This window comes from Pseudophryne corroboree, chromosome 1 (assembly GCF_028390025.1).
Source record: "Pseudophryne corroboree isolate aPseCor3 chromosome 1, aPseCor3.hap2, whole genome shotgun sequence".
NCBI classification, from domain to species: domain Eukaryota; kingdom Metazoa; phylum Chordata; class Amphibia; order Anura; family Myobatrachidae; genus Pseudophryne; species Pseudophryne corroboree.
In genome coordinates, this window is record NC_086444.1 from 22,674,481 (window position 1) to 22,698,696 (window position 24,216).

Genomic DNA, 24,216 nt, shown 5'->3' on the forward strand with positions numbered 1-24,216 from the left:
TGACCGCCCCTGTCCTGACCCCTTCCGTCGCTAATTCCTATACAACATTCATGAACTTAACTTGGTAGCTCTTTGTTATTCAGTCACTGTCCTTTATTACATTTCAAGATGCTGACATAGCCGAGATTCAAACCCATCGCCTGTGGCATTGCAGTCAGACACTATCTGCCCTTGCATAGAAAGCTAGAGAATTCTATTTGAAGCTCACCCTGTACTTTGTGAAATAATGGTCAGGATTGCAGCTGAGCAGATCGATGTAGTGTGTGGCAGATCACCGGGTTACCTGATGCAGCGTCCAGTCTCATCCATAAAACAATTTAACGATCAGTCTGTGCCACTGTGCAAACAGCGGTTTGATACATTGCACTGTCTGTAAGGATTCCAGGTCACAAAACCAGTATTGCGACTCGAAAAATGCGGGTTGATGTGCGTCACCACTTTGGTAAATTGCATAGAATGTAAAGCTCAATAAAAGATACATGTAAATTTGTGGGCTAAATGTATCGTTGTCAAACATGTTCCATGTCAGCGTATAAACGTTATAATAGGATTAGCCAGCAGCTCTGTAATCCTATTTGCCTGTATACCATCGCCCTATGGGGGTGATTCAGAGTTGTTCGCTCGTTAGTTTTTTTAGCTACGGAGCGATTAGTCGCAAACTGCGCATGCGCAATGTTCGCAGTGCGCCTGCGCCAAGTAAATTAGCACAAAAGTTTGGTATTTTACTCACGGCCTAACGAGGATTTTTCATCGTTCTGGTGATCGTAGTGTGATTGACAGGAAGTGGGTGTTTCTGGGCGGAAACTGGCCGTTTTATGGGAGTGTGCGGAAAAACGCTGGTGTTTCTTGGAAAAACGGGGGAGTGTCTGGGCGAACGCTGGGTGTGTTTGTGACGTCAAACCAGGAACAAAACGGACTGAACTGATCGCAGTGTAGGAGTAAGTCTCGAGCTACTCAGAAACTGCTAAGAAATTTCTATTCGCAATTCTGCTAATCTTTCGTTCGCAATTCTGCTATGCTAAGATACACTCTCAGAGGGCGGCGGCTTAGCGTGTGCAATGCTGCTAAAAGCAGCTAGCGAGCGAACAACTCGGAATGAGGGCCTATATACTACAGCAGGTATGTAGGATGACATGGCAGTTCTCAAGTAGCATACCTACAACAGGTCATGCTTTCAGGATTTTGTCTATGAAGGCAGGTGGGATAATTACTGACCCAGCAAAACAGATGAACTCACCTGTGCATGATTAAAGAAATCCAGAAAGCATGACCTGTTAGGGGCACCTGAGGACTGGAGTTAAAAATAAATCCTTAAACTTGAAGATAATTCTGTCTGCAATCTCCTGCTTGAAATGCAGAAACACACTGTCGCTGCCACTTTACAGGTGGGATATTAGAAGCGGATCTTGTTTCAATTTCATGGTTACAGAAGCTACGAACTCTGGCCTGAATTGTTACTATGGTTGCAAACAAGTGTCAGTTCTTCAATTATCTGACACACAGTACAACAGTGTGTTTCTATGTTTCACGCAGCTGATTTCAAGCAAAATCTATACTAAGCAGCATAATGATCTGAACTATTTAAGAAGGCAAAAAAATCATTTCTAAGGGGGCGTAACTGGTCATTTTTTTTTTGTCCTAAATCGATTTATTAAGACGTTCCAGCCCACTTGTAGAACAATGGGACAGATTTTCTAGATATTGTTTAGTAACTGTTCCACAGCTTGTTCTTTCAGAACAAACCTCCAAAAACCTGCCTGGTTTAATGTAGAATCCGTTATTAATGGTATAAACCAACATGACAATAAAACTTTAGCCCTTTGCTAATGCCTCCCATGAAATGTCAGCCAATGAACAGGTTACGGAGGTCACCATTCCTGGCTACAGGATGCGCCATTTATCAGCCTCCATTACTGCGTGATCTCTAAACCGTATGCATCGGACTGCTTAGTAGGGAACATCATGGCTGCCAAACGTTCTACCGTCACAATATGAGACCTCGCCGTGTATAATTGGGTCCAGTTTTACTTTGAAAATTCCCATTTTAATGAAAATATTTGAACAAGTTTAAATGACAGAATATGAAACAACGCAAAGGCCATCAGGGGAGGAAATCAGGTCAGACGTGAACAGATTACACTCGTCCGAAGTCAGCACTGAATGACGCAAACGCGCTCTGAGGGCCTGGCTTAGCAAAACCAAAATACAGTTACACGGACGCACTGGTCACTTTTCCCATTTTATATATATATATATATATATATATATATATGTTTCCAATGTATTATGGAAGCTCCTGTCATGCTCTACTGTTAGGGGGAGTTTACAGCAGAAGTAGACAACCTATAGCTCTCGAACTATAAGTCTCAGCATGCCCGACTAATGGCAATTATTATGTGCTTGGGACAGTTCCTAATCGCAGTTAGGATTTAACCTTTTATCCTTACAGAATAGGCAGCATTCAAATATAAAAACCCACTATGTGGGTACACGGCTAGTTTATTTAGGAAGCCCTAAAGCGCCCCATGCGGACGCGGTTAGGCAGCAGCAGGATAACAGGGGGTGATTTTTTTTGGCACGCATTTGTGACCCATTTTTTTTGTGCAATGGATTTATGGGGACAAAACCTCTCTGTGTTTTATCTTTCCTACTAAGAAACTTATTTGTTTTTTTACAAATGCCAGAGCAGAACGGCAACAGCTAAAGAGATCGCTATGCACCCAGAATCCTGTGCGAACGCGTCTTGTGTGTGTGTGTGTGGTCAATGCCAGACTGTAAGGTCATCTGTCACATAGGAACATTGGGTTCCAGAGTTTCAAGACTGTAGCCTATCGATTCGCTGGGGCACGGTGGGTCTCACTGAACTGAGGTCACTGATTGGCTGTTAGCGAACGGACCGTAGATAAGATGTGGTATTAGGATTACTGATGGCTGCCGCGCACTGGGCCATATCCAGCATGGGATATACTCCCAGAATGCTTTGCTGTTATTTTTACGCAGCTTCAGAAACCAGAAAATAAATTTACATGTAAAAGGATGGATTTCTAGCGTCCAGTTTCAGCGGACCAGCTCACAAACCACCACTGAAGACTAGACGCGTCTGCCAGTAAAGTAAACCGTGCACGGGGTGGGGGGGTTTAATTAATAGTCCAAGCGTCACATGGTCTGGCCATTCCCATTATGCCTTATAAAGAAGAAATCGGGTTACTTACATTTATGTGATCACATTAATCGCTTTTACGGGATCCCAGGACATTCCTGTCGAGTGACAGAATTTGGGGACGTTTACCTTCGAGGACACTGGTTACTTGTGAGATCGAATCCTAAGTTATCCTTAGGGTTTTGATGCAAGCTACTAATAGCAATTAACAGTTTGCTATTTTTCCATTACCATGGCAACCACAGTCAGATGACTTGATGCATTGAGCATGGAGGCTTAGGAACACCCCTCTTAACGGCACACGCGTCTGCAGCCCATTCTGCTCTCTTCTATCACATGACCAATGAGATTTCGAAACGCTGCACAACATTGTGCAGAGTGGAAGCAGCAGGGCCAGAGGTAAGTAATAATACTACACCTCCCATTAGCCCCCAGAAAGGCGGGGGTGGGGGTTTCAACAGAATGTGGGTGGGTTTGCTGGACTTGCACTGTAATGTTGTATATGGGGGGCCTGGGAAAGCCCCTGCCACAGCGGTTAGGTGACCCTTCTTCTCAGGACAACTTAAAATATACAATTGCTTTGCATGTAATTCTGCAAATAGACAGCGTTGCTATGGGAGAACATCCCGGATAAATGGACTGACCGCTTCATTTTACAAAAAGGCACAAAACGCGGTGTAAAAAAAAAAAAAAAGTCTACCGGGGACTTACTGCACCTTCTAAAATCAAACTTTTGTACCAGTAACCTGTGACAGCAAATTAGTAAGCGCAAATGCCCAAATTCACCACACAGCCACGTTAAGGTACTCCCATCACTGAGGGACGCTCAATCAAAACTTCCACCCTCTAATATCACTCTCTCCGGGGTACATGGGTAAAACATTTACCAGGTGACGACCTGTAATACCTGAAAACTGGCGACAAGATAATATAAAGTATGCGGGGGTACTTTCTGTGCACCACCACCGTCATATTACGCTGCCTACCGATATAGATGTATATAGTACTGTAATATCCCACGACACACATCATAACTCCATACCGGCACAGCGGCAGCTCAGGTAACTACCGGATCTCGGCCCGATCTCGGGTGTTATCCACCCACTCACTCATCTCACAATCCATGTCATTTACAATCTCCGCCCTCTCAGCGCGGAGCGTTCGCACTTTGTGCGGCGCTATCATTTGCCATCATAACTTTGCGCTGTAGAAATAATAAGTCCGGTAACAAGATCTCAGCTCGGCTTGTTGGAGGCCACAGACTGCTGGAAGCCGGGTGTACCAAAAGGGCCCCCCCAATCCTGTCATCCCATCAACCTTCTAAGGGGCCACTGTTGACTGCTACAAAGTTCAAAGGGTGGGGTTAGCAGGGTGCAGGTAATAAATAAGATGTGCGAAATCTTCAGGGGTATCAAGGTGCGCAGTCTGCAGGAAGGCCGGAACCCCTCTCTAGTGCTGAGTCCTTAAACTCGGGGGGAGTATTTGGGGTTCTTGGGGGCTTCGGTGAAGGACTTCAGTTCGTAGGGAATGCCAGTGTCCACCTCGATGGACTTGCGGGAGAAGAGTAAGCGGATGTCTTCATTCAAGTAAATCTTCCCAGACTTTGATCTCTGAAACCTGAAACATACAGTTCATGCATCACTCAGAGAATACAGGAGCACGTCTACCTTACTAACCCATACACATCTTGGGGTGGGAACACACCAGAAGGAAGGGCAATCGGGCCGAATACCCTTCGGCACAGACCATGCTCGTCTGCCCGTACACACCAGGAAGATTTAACGAATGATGGAACGACCACTGTTCCACCCTTCATGAATATGCACCGATCGCATGTGATATCTTCCGGTTGACTGCACAGCAGGGCTGACTGGAAAACGGCGCATGGGACCTGCAGGAATGTACAATGCACGACGCAGACTATTTGATGCGCTGATTCTGCAAATTGTCCAGACATCGTGCTAGTGTGTACCCGCCCTAAGTGACAGAACCCTGGTGGGTCCACTGTCCCCATGGGCCTGTAGTAAGGAACTCTTACCCACAGACACGGTCATCTATATACCCGTCATGCAGGAGGGGAGGGTCAGGCACTAGGGGAAAAGTTAGGGCTAGGCACTAGGGGAGAGGAGAGTTTGGACTAGGCTCCCGAGGGGGGTGGGGGAGCTTGAGCTAGGCTCCTGGGGAGGAGTGGGGGTGGGAGTGGGGGTGGGGGGTGGAGAGTTTGGGCTAGGCTCCTGGGGGGGGGGGGGGGGGAGCTTGAGCTAGGCTCCTGGGGGGGAGGAGGGCTGGGGGCCGGGCCCTAGGGGGAGGGTTAGGGATGGGCATTAAGGGGTAGGGTTAGGGATGGGCATTAAGGGGAAGGGTTAGGGATGGGCACTAAGGGGAAGGTTAGGGATGGGCACTAAGGGGGAGGGTTAAGGATGGGCACTAAGTGGGAGGGTTAAGGATGGGCACTAAGGGGGAGGGTTAAGGATGGGCACTAAGGGGGAGGGTTAGGGATGGGCACTAAGCACTAAGGGGGAGGGTTAGGGATGGGCACTAAGGGGGAGGGTTAGGGATGGGCACTAAGGGGGAGGGTTAGGGGTGGGCACTAAGGGGGAGGGTTAGGGATGGGCACTAAGGGGAGGGTTAGGGATGGGCACTAAGGGGAGGTTTAGGGATGGGCACTAGGGGGAGGGTTAGGAATGGGCACTAAGGGGGAGGGTTAGGAATGGGCACTAAGGGGGAGGGTTAGGGATGGGCATTAAGGGGGAGGGTTAGGGATGGGCACTAGGTGGAGGGTTAGGGATGGGCACTAGGTGGAGGGTTAGGGATGGGCACTAAGGGGAGGGTTAGGGATGGGCACTAAGGGGGAGGGTTAGGGATGGGCACTAAGGGGGAGGGTTAGGGATGGGCACTAAGGGGGAGGGTTAGGGATGGGCACTAGGGGGAGGGTTAGGGATGGGCACTAAGGGGGAGGGTTAGGGATGGGCACTAAGGGGGAGGGTTAGGGATGGGCACTAAGGGGGAGGGTTAGGGATGGGCTAGGGGAGGGTTAGGGATGGGCACTAAGGGGAGGGTTAGGGATGGGCACTAAGGGGAGGTTTAGGGATGGGCACTAGGGGGAGGGTTAGGAATGGGCACTAAGGGGGAGGGTTAGGGATGGGCATTAAGGGGGAGGGTTAGGGATGGGCACTAGGTGGAGGGTTAGGGATGGGCACTAAGGGGAGGGTTAGGGATGGGCACTAAGGGGAGGGTTAGGGATGGGCACTAAGGGGGAGGGTTAGGGATGGGCACTAAGGGGAGGTTTAGGGATGGGCACTAGGGGAGGGTTAGGAATGGGCACTAAGGGGGAGGGTTAGGGATGGGCACTAAGGGGAGGGTTAGGGATGGGCACTAAGGGGGAGGGTTAGGGATGGGCACTAAGGGGGAGGGTTAGGGATGGGCACTAAGGGGGAGGGTTAGGGATGGGCACTAGGGGGAGGGTTAGGGATGGGCACTAGGGGGAGGGTTAGGGATGGGCACTAGGGGGAGGGTTAGGGATGGGCACTAGGGGGAGGGTTAGGGATGGGCACTAGGGGGAGGGTTAGGGATGGGCACTAAGGGGAGGGTTAGGGATGGGCACTAAGCGGGAGGGTTAGGGATGGGCACTAAGCGGGAGGGTTAGGGATGGGCACTAAGGGGAGGGTTAGGGATGGGCACTAAGGGGAGGGTTAGGGATGGGCACTAGGGGGAGGGTTAGGGATGGGCACTTGGGGGACGGTTAGGGATGGGCACTAGGGGGAGGGTTAGGGATGGGCACTAGGGGGAGGGTTATGGATGGGCACTAGGGGGAGGGTTAGTCATACTTGACATCAGAAGCTACACAGTAGCCGCCAGAAGTCATCAGGAAGTCAGCGCAGGAGCCGGCATAGACCAGGTAAGCCACCATTAGAGCACCAGGAACATGTTGTCTTCACTCTAATCATGCTGACATTTTATCAGTGACGACATGATGAATGTTGACATGACATGTTGACAAAATATGCCCCAGACCTGTCAGAGCCCTGCATGAATCAGCCCCCGGGCTCCGGTGAGGAGGGGGCAGCCTGTAATATATCACTCTTTATTACATGGACGTAACAGGAAAGCATCGCTAGATCCTTTATGTCCTGATGCGCTCGCCCGCCTGTAACCGCCCGCGACTCGGAGATCCCGTACCTCAGGTGCATAAGGTAGCACAGGATCCTCTTGGCTTTCTCCTTAGCAGCATTATCCTGACCGTCGGCGGCTTCCCCGTCATTCTCCTGCACCGGCACCAGGAAGATGCGGTGACGCAGGAAGGTCACGTGATTTGCTGGCATGTCTGTGAAGTCATACGTGACGAGGAACATCTTCACTACGGTCTTGTTGGGGTTAAATAAGGTCTGGAAAGGAAGCGGAGAACATTCAGAGGACGCTCAGGAAGCCATGGAAGTATGGACAGCAATTTGGGTTCCGCGCATCAGACGTTGGGCTTGGTGCAGGCCCTGTGCCGCACGCCGAATCCGGATTATTGGGAATCTGCGTCTGCGCAGAACGGGCCTTGCGTCATCACCCACCATTGCCTTCTGCCGCTGCCTGTCTGACAAGCGTTGGCGTTGAGGGGGTGGAGGAGGAGAGCTGCATTCCTAGAAATGGGGACGCGTTAGATTTCAAAATCTCTCAAATTATTTTACATTTGGAAGATGTGTGTGTGTGTGTGTGTGTGTGTGTGTGTGTGTGTGTGTGTGTGTGTACATTTAGTGATACACAGTATTGTTAAGGGGATATTCTTAGAATTCTGGGCTCGTGGGCTGTATGAAATAAGGGTAGAGAAATGACAGGCACAGAATCCATTGATAACAGGAATCCGTAGCGCCACAGGGTTGCATACTAAGACGGTTGCACAGATGTATCTGGTCTATGCGGTGCTACCACCGTGACTGGGGAACAAATACTGTAATCAGTCCTCTGGGAATAACCGCACCGCTTGCTGATCACTTCAGTAAATGGCCTCAGCTGATTCTTCATTGTCACATGATCCCCTCTGGGAGCAACACATCCTGCACATTCACATATCAGTCACTAAGCATCACTGACACCAAGTGGTGAGAACCTGTACTGCAAGTGAGACAAAGGACTCCAGAACGGCCCCCTGCAATTACATCTTGCGAATTAGAGGCTTGCTTGCAAAGCATGCTGGGGAATGTAGTTCTAGAAGAGATTTCCATATAAGAAATAACTTCTTTGTGCTGGTAAAATGGCTCCCGTCACCATACACAGTGGAGACCATCATTATGGGCTGAAGCAGTATGTATAATAATGCAACCTATAATCCAAGGATTATCTTCCAACTCAGAATGTATGAGTTACATTATTAGTCCATGGACATGTTGCGTTATCAGCGATGTCACTGGTTGCTAGTGACTGGATAGGCTGCACTCTCAGTGATGTCGCTGTCTCCTAGTAACTAGATAGGCTGCGCTCTAAGTGATGTCACTGGCTCCTAGTGACTGGATAGGCTGCGCTCTCAGTGATGTCACTGGCTCCTAGTGACTGGATAGGCTGCGCTCTCCGTGATGTCACTGGCTCCTAGTAACTAGATAGGCTGCGCTCTCAGTGATGTCACTGGTTCCTAGTGACTGGACAGGATGCACTCTCAGTGATGTCACTGGTTCCTAGTGACTGGATAGGCTGCACTCTCAGTGGTGTCACTGGTTCCTAGTGATTGGATAGGCTGCACTCTCAGTGATGTCACTGGTTCCTAGTGACTGGACAGGATGCACTCTCAGTGATGTCACTGGTTCCTAGTGACTGGATAGGCTGCACTCTCAGTGGTGTCACTGGTTCCTAGTGATTGGATAGGCTGCACTCTCAGTGATGTCACTGGTTCCTAGTGACTGGACAGGATGCACTCTCAGTGATGTCACTGGTTCCTAGTGACTGGATAGGCTGCGCTCTCAGTGATGTCACTGGCTCCTAGTGACTGGATAGGCTGCGCTCTCAGTGATGTCACTGGCTCCTAGTGACTGCATAGGCTGCGCTCTCAGTGATGTCACTGGCTCCTAGTGACTGGATAGGCTGTGCTCTCAGTGATGTCACTGGCTCATAGTGAGTGGATAGGCTGCACTCTCAGTGATGTCGCTGGCTCCTAGTGACTGGATAGGCTGCACTCTCAGTGATGTCACTGGTTCCTAGTGAATGGATAGGCTGCACTCAGTGATGTCGCTGGCTCCTTGTGTCTGGATAGGCTGCACTCTCTCTCCTAGTGACTGGATTGGCTGTACTCTCAGTGATGTCACTGGCTCATAGCGAGTGGTTAGGCTGCACTCGCAGTGATGTCACTGGTTCCTAGTGACTGGATAGGCTGCGCTCTCAGTGATGTCACTGGTTCCTAGTGACTGGATAGGCTGCACTCTCAGTGGTGTCACTGGTTCCTAGTGATTGGATAGGCTGCACTCTCAGTGATGTCACTGGTTCCTAGTGACTGGACAGGATGCACTCTCAGTGATGTCACTGGTTCCTAGTGACTGGATAGGCTGCACTCTCAGTGGTGTCACTGGTTCCTAGTGATTGGATAGGCTGCACTCTCAGTGATGTCACTGGTTCCTAGTGACTGGACAGGATGCACTCTCAGTGATGTCACTGGTTCCTAGTGACTGGATAGGCTGCGCTCTCAGTGATGTCACTGGCTCCTAGTGACTGGATAGGCTGCGCTCTCAGTGATGTCACTGGCTCCTAGTGACTGCATAGGCTGCGCTCTCAGTGATGTCACTGGCTCCTAGTGACTGGATAGGCTGTGCTCTCAGTGATGTCACTGGCTCATAGTGAGTGGATAGGCTGCACTCTCAGTGATGTCGCTGGCTCCTAGTGACTGGATAGGCTGCACTCTCAGTGATGTCACTGGTTCCTAGTGAATGGATAGGCTGCACTCAGTGATGTCGCTGGCTCCTTGTGTCTGGATAGGCTGCACTCTCTCTCCTAGTGACTGGATTGGCTGTACTCTCAGTGATGTCACTGGCTCATAGCGAGTGGTTAGGCTGCACTCGCAGTGATGTCACTGGTTCCTAGTGACTGGATAGGCTGCGCTCTCAGTGATGTCGCTGGCTCCTAGTGACTGGATAGGCTGCGCTCTCAGTGATGTCACTGGTTCCTAGTGACTGGATAGGCTGCACTCTCAGTGATGTCACTGGCTCCTAGTGACTGGATAGGCTGCGCTCTCAGTGATGTCACTGGTTCCTGGTGACTGGATAGGCTGCACTCTCAGTGATGTCACTGGCTCCTAGTGACTGGATAGGCTGCACTCTCCATGATATCACTAACTCATAGTGACTGGATAGGCTGCGCTCTCAGTGATGTCACTGGTTCCTAGTGACTGGATAGGCTGCGCTCTCAGTGATGTCACTGGTTCCTAGCGAATGGCTGGCTGTACTCTCAAGAATATTGGCTCAGTTCTACAAATTCCTATGCTCCTCAGTGGACCTACCACTTGTATGGTTCCTGTGCTGGGGACGCTGTATCCCTTCCTTCCGACACCATCCAGATCAATCACGCCCTGTGGGGAGAGGAGCACAGAAAAGACATTTGGATGCTGGCAGTTATAACAATAATAATAATAATAATAAGAAGAATTTACTTACCGATAATTCTATTTCTCATAGTCCGTAGTGGATGCTGGGACTCCGTCAGGACCATGGGGAATAGCGGGCTCCGCAGGAGACAGGGCACATCTAAATAAAGCTTTTAGGATCACATGGTGCGTACTGGCTCCTCCCCCTATGACCCTCCTCCAAGCCTCAGTTAGGATACTGTGCCCGGACGAGCGTACACAATAAGGAAGGATCTTGAATCCCGGGTAAGACTCATACCAGCCACACCAATCACACCGTACAACTTGTGATCTGAACCCAGTTAACAGTATGATAACAAAAAACGAAGTAGCCTCTGAAAAGATGGCTCACAACAATAGTAATAACCCGATCTTTGTAACAATAACTATGTACAAGTATTGCAGACAATCCGCACTTGGGATGGGCGCCCAGCATCCACTACGGACTATGAGAAATAGAATTATCGGTAAGTAAATTCTTATTTTCTCTAACGTCCTAGTGGATGCTGGGACTCCGTCAGGACCATGGGGATTATACCAAAGCTCCCAAACGGGCGGGAGAGTGCGGATGACTCTGCAGCACCGAATGAGAGAACTCCAGGTCCTCCTTAGCCAGAGTATCAAATTTGTAAAATTTTACAAACGTGTTCTCCCCTGACCACGTAGCTGCTCGGCAAAGTTGTAATGCCGAGACCCCTCGGGCAGCCGCCCAAGATGAGCCCACTTTCCTTGTGGAGTGGGCCTTTACAGATTTAGGCTGTGGCAGGCCTGCCACAGAATGTGTAAGTTGGATTGTGCTACAGATCCAACGTGCAATCGTCTGTTTAGACGCAGGAGCACCCATCTTGTTGGGTGCATACAATATAAACAACGAGTCAGATTTTCTGACTCCAGCTGTCCTTGAAATATATATTTTTAATGCTCTGACAACGTCCAGTAACTTGGAGTCCTCCAAGTCGCTAGTAGCCGCAGGCACCACAATAGGCTGGTTCAAGTGAAAAGCCGAAACCACCTTAGGGAGAAAATGAGGACGTGTCCGCAGTTCTGCCCTGTCCGAATGGAAAATCAGATATGGGCTTTTGTATGATAAAGCCGCCAACTCTGAAACTCTCCTGGCTGAAGCCAGGGCCAATAGCATGGTTACCTTCCATGTAAGGTATTTTAAATCTACCGATTTTAGAGGCTCAAACCAATGAGATTTGAGAAAATTCAAAACTACGTTCAAATCCCACGGTGCCACTGGAGGCACTATTGGGGGTTGTATATGTAGTACACCTTTGACAAAAGTTTGTACTTCAGGCACTGATGCCAATTCCTTCTGGAAGAAGATTGATAAGGCCGAAATTTGAACTTTAATGGACCCCAATTTTAGGCCCATAGACAATCCTGCTTGCAGGAAATGTAAGAATCGACCCAATTGAAATTCTTCCGTTGGAGCCTTCTTGGCCTCACACCACGCAACATATTTCCGCCAAATGCGGTGATAATGTTGTACAGTCACTTCCTTTCTAGCCTTAATCAAGGTAGGAATAACTTCCTCTGGAATGCCCTTTTCTTTTAGAATCCGGCGTTCAACCGCCATGCCGTCAAACGCAGACGCGGTAAGTCTTGGAACATACAAGGTCCCTGCTGAAGCAGATCCCTTCTTAGAGGTAGAAGCCACGGATCCTCCGTGAGCATCTCTTGAAGTTCCGGATACCAAGTTCTTCTTGGCCAGTCCGGAGCCACCAGTATTGTTCTTACTCCTCTTTTCCGTATAATTCTCAGTACCTTTGGTATGAGAGGCAGAGGAGGGAACACATACACTGACTGGTACACCCACGGTGTTACCAGAGCGTCCACAGCTATTGCCTGAGGGTCTCTTGACCTGGCGCAATATCTGTCCAATTTTTTGTTGAGGCGAGACGCCATCATGTCCACCTTTGGTTTTTCCCAACGGTTCACAATCATGTGGAAGACTTCTGGATGAAGTCCCCACTCTCCCAGGTGAAGGTCGTGTCTGCTGAGGAAGTCTGCTTCCCAGTTGTCCACTCCCGGGATGAACACTGCTGACAGTGCTATGACATGATTCTCCGCCCAGCGCAGAATCCTTGCAGCTTCTGTCATTGCTCTTCTGCTTCTCGTGCCGCCTTGTCGGTTTACGTGGGCGACTGCCGTGATGTTGTCCGACTGGATCAACACCGGCTGACCCTGAAGCAGCGATTTTGCCAGGCTTAGAGCATTGTAGATCGCTCTTAGCTCCAGTATATTTATGTGAAGGGACGTCTCCAGGTTTGACCACACGCCCTGGAAGTTTCTTCCCTGTGTGACTGCTCCCCAGCCTCGTAGGCTGGCATCCGTAGTCACCAGGACCCAGTCCTGTATGCCGAATCTGCGGCCCTCTAACAGATGGGCACTCTGCAACCACCACAGGAGAGACAACCTTGTTCTTGGTGACAGTGTTATCCGCTGATGCATGTGCAGATGCGATCCGGACCATTTGTCCAGCAGATCCCACTAAAATGTCCGTGCATGGAATCTGCCGAATGGAATCGCTTCGTAAGAAGCCACCATCTTTCCCAGGACTCTTGTGCATTGATGTACTGACACAGTTCCTGGTTTTAGGAGGTTCCTGACAAGTTTGGATAATTCCCTTGCTTTCTCCTCCGGGAGAAACACCTTTTTCTGAACCGTGTCCAGAATCATTCCCAGGAACAGCAGACGAGTTGTCGGGGTCAATTGAGATTTTGGAAGATTCAGAATCCACCCGTGTTGCTGAAGCACTACCTGGGTTAGTGCTACACCGACTTCCAGCTGTTCTCTGGACTTTGCCCTTATCAGGAGATCGTCCAAGTAAGGGATAATTAATACGCCTTTTCTTCGTAGAAGAACCATCATTTCGGTCATTACCTTGGTAAAGACCCGAGGGGCCGTGGACAAACCAAACGGCAGCGTTTGAAACTGATGACAGTCTTGTATCACGAACCTGAGATACCCTTGGTGTGAGGGGTAAATTGGGACATGCAGATAAGCATCTTTTATGTCCAGGGACACCATGAAGTCCCCTTCTTCCAGATTCGCTATCACTGCTCTGAGTGACTCCATCTTGAACTTGAATTTCTGTATGTACAGGTTCAAGGATTTCAGGTTTAGAATAGGTCTTACCGAACCGTCCGGCTTCGGTACCACAAATAGTGTGGAATAATACCCCTTCCCCTGTTGTAGGAGGGGTACCTTGACTATCACCTGCTGAGAATACAGCTTGTGAATGGCTTCCAAAACCGACGTCCTTTCTGAGGGAGACGTTGGTAAAGCAGACTTTAGGAACCGGCGAGGGGGAGACCTTTCGAACTCCAACATGTAACCCTGAGATATTATCTGCAGGATCCACGGGTCCACTTGTGAGCGAGCCCACTGATTGCTGAAAATCTTGAGTCGACCCCCCACCGCTCCTGAGTCCGCTTGTAAAGCCCCAGCGTCATGCTGATGGCTTTGTAGAACCCGGGGCGGGTTTCTGTTCCTGGGCAGGGGCTGCTTGCTGCCCTCTCTTACCCTTTCCTCTGCCTCGCGGCAGATAAGACTGTCCTTTTGGTCGCTTGTTTTTATAGGAGCGAAAGGACTGCGGCTGAAAAGACGGTGTCTTTTTCTGTTGGGAGGGGGTCTGAGGTAAAAAAGTGGATTTGCCGGCAGTTGCCGTGGCCACCAGGTCCGAAAGACCGACCCCAAATAATTCCTCTCCTTTATATGGCAATACTTCCATATGCCTTTTGGAATCCGCATCACCTGACCACTGTCGCGTCCATAAACTTCTTCTGGCAGATATGGACATCGCGCTTACTCTTGATGCTAGAGTACAAATATCTCTCTGAGCATCTCGCATATAAAGAAAAGCATCCTTTAATTGCTCTAGAGTCAATAAAATACTGTCCCTATCCAGGGTATCAATATTTTCAGTCAGAGAATCCAACCACACTACCCCAGCACTGCACATCCAGGCTGAGGCTATTGCCGGTCGCAGTATAACACCAGTATGTGTGTATATACTCTTCAGTGTAGTTTCCAGCCTCCTATCTGCTGGATCCTTGAGGGCGGCCGTATCAGGAGACGGCAACGCCACTTGCTTTGATAAACGTGTGAGCGCCTTATCCACCCTAGGGGGTGTTTCCCAGCGCGCCCTAACCTCTGGTGGGAAAGGGTATAATGCCAATAACTTCTTGGAAATTAGCAGTTTTCTATCTGGGTTAACCCACGCTTCGTCACACACGTCATTCAATTCCTCTGATTCTGGAAAAGCTACAGGTAGTTTTTTCACCCCCCACATAATACCCCTTTTTGAGGTACCAGCAGTATCAGAGATCTGCAAAGCCTCCTTCATTGCCGTGATCATATAACGTGTGGCCCTATTGGAAAATACGTTTGTTTCTTCACCGTCGACACTAGATTCATCTGTGTCGGTACCCGTGTCGACTGACTGAGGTAAGGGACGTTTTACAGCCCCTGACGGTGTCTGAGACGCCTGAGCCGGTACTAACTGGTTTTCCGGCCGTCTCATTTCGTCAACTGACTTTTGTAATGTGCTAGCATTATCACGTAATTCCATAACTAAAGCCATCCATTCCGGTGTCGACTCCCTAGGGGGTGACATCACCATTACCAGCAATTGCTCTGCCTCCACACCAACATCGTCCTCATACATGTCGACACACACGTACCGACACACAGCAGCCACACAGGGAATGCTCTAATCGAAGACAGGACCCTCTTAGCCCTTTGGGGAGACAGAGGGAGAGTTTGCCAGCACACACCAAAAACGCTATAAATGTATATAAACAACCCTAGAAGGTGTTGTTTTTGATATAAGCGCTTTTAATATATCAATATCGCCAAATTATGCCCCCCTTCTCTTTGTTACCCTGTTTCTGTAGTGCAGTGCAGGGGAGAGTCCTGGGAGCCTTCCTCACCAGCGGAGCTGAGCAGGAAAATGGCGCTGAGTGCTGAGGAGAATAAGCTCCGCCCCTTTTTCGGCGGGCTTTTCTCCCGGGTTTTAAGAAAACTGGCCTGGGTTAAATACATACATATAGCCTTAATGGCTATATGTGATGTATTTATTTTGCCACTAAAGGTATTTAATATTGCTGCCCGGGGCGCCCCCAGCAGCGCCCTGCACCCTCCGTGACTGAATCAGTGAGACGTGTAGCAACAATGGCGCACAGCTGCAGTGCTGTGCGCTACCTTCATGAAGACTGAGGAGTCTTCTGCCGCCTGCTTTCCGGACCTCCGTCTTCAGCGTCTGTAAGGGGGATCGGCGGCGCGGCTCCGGGACGAACCCCAGGAGGACCTGTGTTCCGACTCCCTCTGGAGCTAAGTGTCCAGTAGCCTAAGACTCCAATCCATCCTGCACGCAGGTGAGTTGGAAATCTCTCCCCTAAGTCCCTCGATGCAGTGATCCTGTTGCCAGCAGGACTCACTGAGATTTAAACCTAAAAAAACTTTGTCTAAGCAGCTCTTTAGGAGAGCCACCTAGATTGCACCCTTCTCGGACGGGCACAAAAACCTAACTGAGGCTTGGAGGAGGGTCATAGGGGGAGGAGCCAGTACGCACCATGTGATCCTAAAAGCTTTATTTAGATGTGCCCTGTCTCCTGCGGAGCCCGCTATTCCCCATGGTCCTGACGGAGTCCCAGCATCCACTAGGACGTTAGAGAAAAGCACATAACATTCTGAACGAAGAAACCTCCATGATGTACAGTGGATGGATTGCTGAGTTGCTCTATGGAGTGAAATGATTGTAATTACAATAATGCGACACTTGCAAATGATGTCACTGTTACATGTAATAGTGGGCAGAAGCCGCATTTCCAGCCTAGGCCTTACAGTTGTTGTACAATCCCTCCGTAATAGGACGTAGGTGTCCAGTACCGGTGTAACGGACAGGAAGCGCAACAAGTGGTACCTGCCCGTGCGGTCACTCCCAGCACCAAGCCACTACATGCTATTACAGGCACCGGCAGATGTTATTAAATGGTCCCCAATAGCAAACAGATGACCAGCAGTGTATCAAAATAGAGTGTAAGGTCATATTCCTACCAGAAAAGGCGAGGGGGCGCTGTGCTCTGAGATGTGGAAGTAGGTGACCTCCACCGGGAGGGTGACGTGCTGAGGGCAGTACGAGCCACTGGCGCCAATCTCCGCCGTAAATCCTTCAATCTGACCGGAGGGAGGGAATCGGCCTCTCAGAACGGACTCCTTAGACAAAAAATATCCTGGTTAAACACACTGTATTCCTTGTGGCAGATGTCCCTCAGAGATAGAGTCAGAGACAGCTGTAAATTCTCATACATAGGGACTAATTCATATCTGTACGTAAACCCGATGGCTTATGTACAAACACGACGGCGTGAAGAGCGAGTCATAGGATGCCGCTCGCAGCCCCGATAAACGCAGCACGATCGACATGCTGTAGCATTTGGGGGGTAGAGCAGTGGTGGCACCCAGCACTGTTCTTCAAAACATGTTTCCCCCATTTTGAAGGTGTGACGTGTCCAGGGTCTGCGTCGTCAGAAGCAAACGTACTGGACTCGGGTGTTCGGATCTGACGGCCAGCCTGAGTAAGCCTCAGCTTACGCAGTCTGGCCGTTGCCTAAAACCATCCCAAATCGCGACCAATGGTTGCGATGGTGATCCGCGGCTGTGTCCTCAGTACTCACAGGAGGCGTCTATCTCCAACAGGAGCCTCCTGCTGCATTACAATGTTACATACAATCATAAATTAGACCCATAGTATAGTACAGTGACATGGGGACGCGAGATGAAAGGGGTGACGTACATCACACAAAGCTCCAAGCAGCTGTCAACATTTATAGCACACATGCAGGGGCCATCAATACATTTGCAGACAGGAAACAGGGTGCGCCTAGAAAAACATTCCCCCACAATTCCTCACCATGTGCAGAGTCCAAATTAATTTACTCAACACAGTAAAATCAGAGAAGGCAAGGTAAGGAGTAGGAGTAGGTGTCCCCGACTCTGACCGGCAGAGGACATTTACCATCTCTCCTACCTGCAGTGACATCATAACATGTAATGGTTCCCAGCAAGGAATTTACCTCAAAGTTCCCGAGCAGGGAGCGGCTGACACACGATGTCGCCCAGCTCCCAGTACAGTTCCTTCCCGGCGATCCTTTCCTCGCACTGCGTAACACTCTCCTTCAAAAGAAAAAAGAAAAAATTGGAATAAAAAAAGTTGATGATCCCAAGAGCTGACAATCTAATGGGACACTGGGAAACGATGAAGAAATGGAAGATATCACCTGCAAGTCTGAGGATAGATAAAAGGGTAGAACGTGAGAAGCAACACTTACGACTTCAAGCGCAGTCCTCGCTTTAGCCTCCGACCGGCGCAGTCTGGTGGGTTCTGGGAAGAGAAAATACGTTTTAAACACAAAGAATTAAAAGAGGTTTCCAGCTCAGATAGCGCACAGATACTGCGCAGATCATTGCCCCAGTGGAGCTTACAATCTGTGGACTTCATTCAGGTCCGGTTGTTACCGCGCCCTGATGCGCCAAGTACTGGTGCTTTGTGCATAGTGACCGGGCCCTGCATCAGATTAACAGCGATTGACAGTCTAATACCGTTTGGAGGCACCGTTGGGGGCTCTGTTTGTGAAACTGAGGCGTGTCGCCGCAGTTTAGGGGGAGGGAAGAGGCCAGGGATACACGGGGAGAACGTACAAACTCAGCTAAGATATCAGACATCGTTCTATAACATTTAGTCAGAGTGTGGAAACTTTTACACACATTTCCCATACTAATTAACGAGAGATAGAATATATGAGACACACACAGTCTGACAGCAAGGAGCCTACCAGTAAAAGGTCCATGGCGCGGCGATCTCTTGTACGTCCCTGCCCAAGGCAGGCTGTGACACTTCCCACACACCTCCTCCATAGACAGGCCGACATTACCGAGCCCCGGGAACCTCTCTGACCATGGCCCACAGCTGTCCTGCCCCTCCCCACTGCTGACCCTCACTGTAGGGTGTTCCTCATTGTCCTCACCTACCTGTGACAGGGTGTTCTGCATTGTGCTCACCTACCTGTGGCAGGGGGTGAGAGGAAGTTTCCAGGTGTGGGAGCACAATGGCCACATACGCACAGGATGGGCCTGGGTGGATGTGTGGGCCGTCCGCACATACACAGCTACCTGTAGTGACCCAAGCAAGGGGGAATATATGGGAACACAGTCACAGCTAAAATAGGGGGGGGGACGGAACTGGTTTCCCTCAAAAGCTGAAGAAATAGGATAATTAAGGCGCGAGACCCCTTGTGATCCGGCCGGCAGGTTATCACTCTGCTCCGCGCCAGGCTGCGCACTGATGCATTCAGACTGAATAACCAAACCTGCGGGTGTGCTAAATACAAGGGGGTGCCCTAAAACAGACGGGCCACAAGGTTCTTTAGGGGCAACTCAGTTTAACGCAGATGTACGCGATGCACTGCAGAGGGAACCGTAACTGCCCAACATGCGCGCAGCAGAAGATTGCAGGGATGCTCTGCAGCACATTGCATCGAACGGAATTCCTCCTCTGTGTCTCATGCTGTAGTGATGTCACATGCAGTCCTGCCCTACAAAACCCTGTGTGCCGGTAATAAATACATACAAGGACTGGCTCTGAGGCAACGCACACATTAAACCATTCAATATAAAGCTGGTAATGGAACCCTGAGTAAATGGAGAGCTGCGGCCGTCAGGTTACCTGCGTACGATCAGTCAGGAGCAGTAACTCAATCACAGACGTCGCCCTACGTGGCGCAGGCAGCGATGGTCAGGCTGAATGTGGCCACATAGCGGAGATTAGGTGCCCCACACAGGCTCTGAGGAGAGTGGGATTACAGCGGCGGGAGGCCTGCCGTGCGGTGATATTATTATCCTGCCTTAGTGAATAACTCCTTTATTAATATAATCAGTGTTTATAGCAGGGAATCGCCCAGAGGGACTTCTCATTCACACCCTAGTGTCACAGGAATCACCTCAGCTTAATCCTCTCCTGTCTGGGCCAAACCCGCACATCAGCAGTCAGCAGACGGGAAACAGTGTTACAGGGGCTGTCATGAGGGAGAGCGTCAGAGAGAGAGAGAGAGCGACAGAGGGAGACACGAAACAGAGAGAGTCACGCACATGAGGGAGGGAGAGCGACAGAGAGATAGAGAGTCACGCACATGAGGGAGACACGAGACAGAGAGAGTCATGCACATGAGGGAGACACGAGACAGAGAGAGTCATGCACATAAGGGAGAGCGACAAAGAGTCATGCACATAAGGGATAGACAGACGTGAGACAGAGAGAGTCATGCACATGAGGGAGGGAGAGCGACAGACAGTCACGCACATGAGGGAGAGCGACAGAGTCACGGACATGAGGGAGAGCGACAGAGTCACGCACATGAGGGAGGGAGACAGAGAGAGTCACGCACATGAGGGAGGGAGACAGAGAGAGTCACGCACATGAGGGAGGGAGAGCGACAGAGAGTCACGCACATGAGGGAGAGCGACAGTCACGCACATGAGGGAGGGAGACAGAGAGAGTCACGCACATGAGGGAGGGAGACAGAGAGAGTCACGCACATGAGGGAGGGAGACAGAGAGAGTCACGCACATGAGGGAGGGAGACAGAGAGAGTCACGCACATGAGGGAGGGAGACAGAGAGAGTCACGCACATGAGGGAGGGAGACAGAGACAGTCACGCACATGAGGGAGGGAGACAGAGAGAGTCACGCACATGAGGGAGGGAGACAGAGAGAGTCACGCACATGAGGGAGGGAGACAGAGAGTCACGCACATGAGGGAGGGAGACAGAGAGTCACGCACATGAGGGAGGGAGAGCGACAGAGTCACGCACATGAGGGAGGGAGAGCGACAGAGAGAGAGAGAGAGAGAGTCACGCACATCAGGGAGAGCGACAGTCACGCACATGAGGGAGGGAGAGCGACAGAGTCACGCACATGAGGGAGGGAGAGCGACAGAGAGTCACGCACATGAGGGAGGGAGAGCGACAGAGAGTCACGCACATGAGGGAGAGCGACAGAGAGTCACGCACATGAGGGAGAGCGACAGAGAGAGTCACGCACATGAGGGAGAGCGACAGAGAGAGTCACGCACATGAGGGAGAGCGACAGAGAGAGTCACGCACATGAGGGAGAGCGACAGAGAGTCACATGAGAGAGAGTCATGCACATAAAGGAGAGCGACAAAGAGTCATGCACATGAGGGATAGACAGACGTGAGACAGAGAGAGTCACGCACATGAGGGAGGGAGAGAGCGACAGAGAGTCACGCACATGAGGGAGGGAGAGAGCGACAGAGTCACGCACATGAGGGAGGGAGAGCGACAGAGTCACGCACATGAGGGAGAGCGACAGAGTCACGCACATGAGGGAGAGCGACAGAGTCACGCACATGAGGGAGAGCGACAGAGTCACGCACATGAGGGAGAGCGACAGAGTCACGCACATGAGGGAGAGCGACAGAGTCACGCACATGAGGGAGAGCGACAGAGTCACGCACATGAGGGAGAGCGACAGAGTCACGCACATGAGGGAGAGCGACAGAGTCACGCACATGAGGGAGAGCGACAGAGTCACGCACATGAGGGAGAGCGACAGAGTCACGCACATGAGGGAGAGCGACAGAGTCACGCACATGAGGGAGAGCGACAGAGTCACGCACATGAGGGAGAGCGACAGAGTCACGCACATGAGGGAGAGCGACAGAGTCACGCACATGAGGGAGAGCGACAGAGTCACGCACATGAGGGAGAGCGACAGAGTCACGCACATGAGGGAGAGCGACAGAGTCACGCACATGAGGGAGAGCGACAGAGTCACGCACATGAGGGAGAGCGACAGAGTCACGCACATGAGGGAGAGCGACAGAGTCACGCACATGAGGGAGAGCGACAGAGTCACGCACATGAGGGAGAGCGACAGAGTCACGCACATGAGGGAGAGCGACAGAGTCACGCACATGAGGGAGAGCGACAGAGTCACGCACATGAGGGAGAGCGACAGAGTCACGCACATGAGGGAGAGCGACAGAGTCACGCACATGAGGGAGAGCGACAGAGTCACGCACATGAGGGAGAGCGACAGAGTCACGCACATGAGGGAGAGCGACAGAGAGTCACGCACATGAGGAAAGAGCGACAGAGAGAGTCACGCACATGAGGGAGAGCGACAGAGAGAGTCACATGAGAGAGAGTCATGCACATAAAGGAGAGCGACAAAGAGTCATACACATGAGGGATAGACAGACGTGAGACAGAGAGAGTCATGCACATGAGGGAGGGAGAGCGACAGAGAGAGTCACGCACATGAGGGAGGGAGAGCGACAGAGTCACGCACATGAGGGAGGGAGAGCGACAGAGTCACGCACATGAGGGAGGGAGAGCGACAGAGTCACGCACATGAGGGAGGGAGAGCGACAGAGTCACGCACATGAGGGAGGGAGAGCGACTGAGTCACGCACATGAGGGAGAGCGACAGAGAGTCACGCACATGAGGGAGAGCGACAGAGAGTCACGCACATGAGGGAGAGCGACAGAGAGTCACGCACATGAGGGAGAGCGACAGAGAGTCACGCACATGAGGGAGAGCGACAGAGAGTCACGCACATGAGGGAGGGAGAGCGACAGAGAGTCACGCACATGAGGGAGGGAGAGCGACAGAGTCACGCATATGAGGGAGAGCGACAGAGAGTCACGCACATGAGGGAGAGCGACAGAGAGGGGGGTAACACATGAGAGAGTCATACATATAAGAGAGAGAGAGAAAGAAAGACAGGACAGAGTCATGTACACGAGAGAGAGCGAGAGACACACAGGGGGTCATTCAGAGTTGATCGCTAGCTACCAAAGTTCGCAGCGATCAGGCTAAAAAAAAAATAGGCATTTCTGCGCATGCGTATGCACCGCAATGCGCAGGTGCGTCGTATGGGTACAATGAGCATCGTGGGTTTGCACAGAGTGTAACGTACATTCCAGTCGCACGGCCGAACGCAGGAAGATTGACAGGAAGAGGGTGTTTCTGGGTGTCAACTGACCGTTTTTCAGGGAGTGCTTAAAAAAACGTAGGCGTGGTAGAAAAAACGCAGGCGTGGCTGGGCGGGTGCGCGATGTCAAAAGTCGTCCCTCCATCATTAGAATCAACGCACATGAGGAGTAACTACAGGGCTGGTCTTGTTTTGCACAAAATGATTTTGCAGCCGCTCTGCTGCACAGGCGTTCGCACTTCTGCAAAGCGAAAATACACTCCCCCGGTGGGCGGCGACAATGCGTTTCCACGGCTGCTAAAACTAGCTAGCGAGCAATCAACTCGGAATGACCCCCCACAGAGAGAGTCATACATATGAGGGAGAGAGAGAGAGAGAGAGACACACACAGAGTCAGGTACACGAGGAAGACTGAGGGAGACGTGTGAGGACAGAGAGAAACATACATATGAGGGTGAGAGACCACGAGACAGAGTCAGGCACATGAGGAAGATAGAGGGAGACATGCGAGACAGAGTCAGGCAAATGAGGGAGAGATATTAGTCCTTGTTTAGATTGTAAGCTCTGATGACCAGAAAATCGGTAAACTACTCTCTCGTATTGTTATTCCCATACAATAGTAAATACCCAGGAGGAAGGAAAACGAGGCCAGAGAGAGAGAGAGAGAGAGAGAGGGGTGAGGGGCAGAGAGAGGGGTGAGGGCAGAGAGAGAGCGAGAGAGAGAGAGGGGGGGGGTGAGGGCAGAGAGAGAGAGGGGGGTGAGGGCAGAGAGAGAAAGAGAGAGAGGGGGGTTGAGGGCAGAGAGAGAGAGAGAGAGAGGGGGGTGAGGGCAGAGAGAGAGAGAGAGAGGGGGGTGAGGGCAGAGAGAGAGAGAGAGAGGGGTGAGGGCAGAGAGAGAGAGAGAGGGTGAGGGCAGAGAGAGAGAGAGAGAGGGGGTGAGGGCAGAGAGAGAGAGAGAGAGAGAGAGAGAGGGGTGAGGGCAGAGAGAGAGGGGTGAGGGGCAGAGAGAGAGAGAGAGGGGTGAGGGGGGGAGAGAGAGAGGGGGGTGAGGGGGGGAGAGAGGGGGGGGAGGGGGGGGAGAGAGGGGGGGGGAGAGAGGGGGGGGAGAGAGAGGGGGGTGAGGGGGGGGGAGAGAGAGAGGGGGTGAGGGCGGGGGAGGAGAGAGAGGGGGTGAGGGCAGAGAGCGCGAGAGGGGTCGAGGGCAGAGAGCGAGAGAGGGGGGTCGAGGAGCATGAGGGCAGAGGCGAGAGAGAGGGGTGAGGGCAGAGAGAGAGAGAGAGGGGTGAGGGCACAGAGAGAGAGAGAGAGAGGGGGTGAGGGTCAGAGAAGAGAAGAGAGAGAGGTGAGGGCAGAAGAGAGAGAGAGGGAGAGGGCAGGAAAGAGAGAGAGGGGTGAGGGCAGAAGAAGAGGAGGGTGAGGGCAGAAAGAGAGGGTGAGGGCAGA

General features: G+C 51.2%; 1 protein-coding gene across 3 annotated transcripts in view; it reads right to left on the reverse strand.

Annotated features, from left to right (window-relative positions):
* Window positions 1–2,022: 2,022 nt before the first annotated feature.
* The window catches only part of ATOSB (atos homolog B), a 57,390-nt gene continuing 35,196 nt past the window's right edge, over window positions 2,023–24,216 (reverse strand). For all 3 annotated transcript variants that reach the window (XM_063957604.1, XM_063957613.1, XM_063957621.1), the window contains exons 4-9: window positions 18,089–18,141; window positions 17,834–17,933; window positions 16,815–16,973; window positions 10,626–10,694; window positions 7,340–7,545; window positions 2,023–4,777 (exon numbers count right to left, since the gene is read on the reverse strand). In XM_063957604.1, coding sequence (XP_063813674.1) covers window positions 4,624–4,777; window positions 7,340–7,545; window positions 10,626–10,694; window positions 16,815–16,973; window positions 17,834–17,933; window positions 18,089–18,141 — 741 coding nt within the window. In that variant the 3' untranslated portion in view covers window positions 2,023–4,623. The remainder of the gene's footprint in view (window positions 4,778–7,339; window positions 7,546–10,625; window positions 10,695–16,814; window positions 16,974–17,833; window positions 17,934–18,088; window positions 18,142–24,216) is intronic.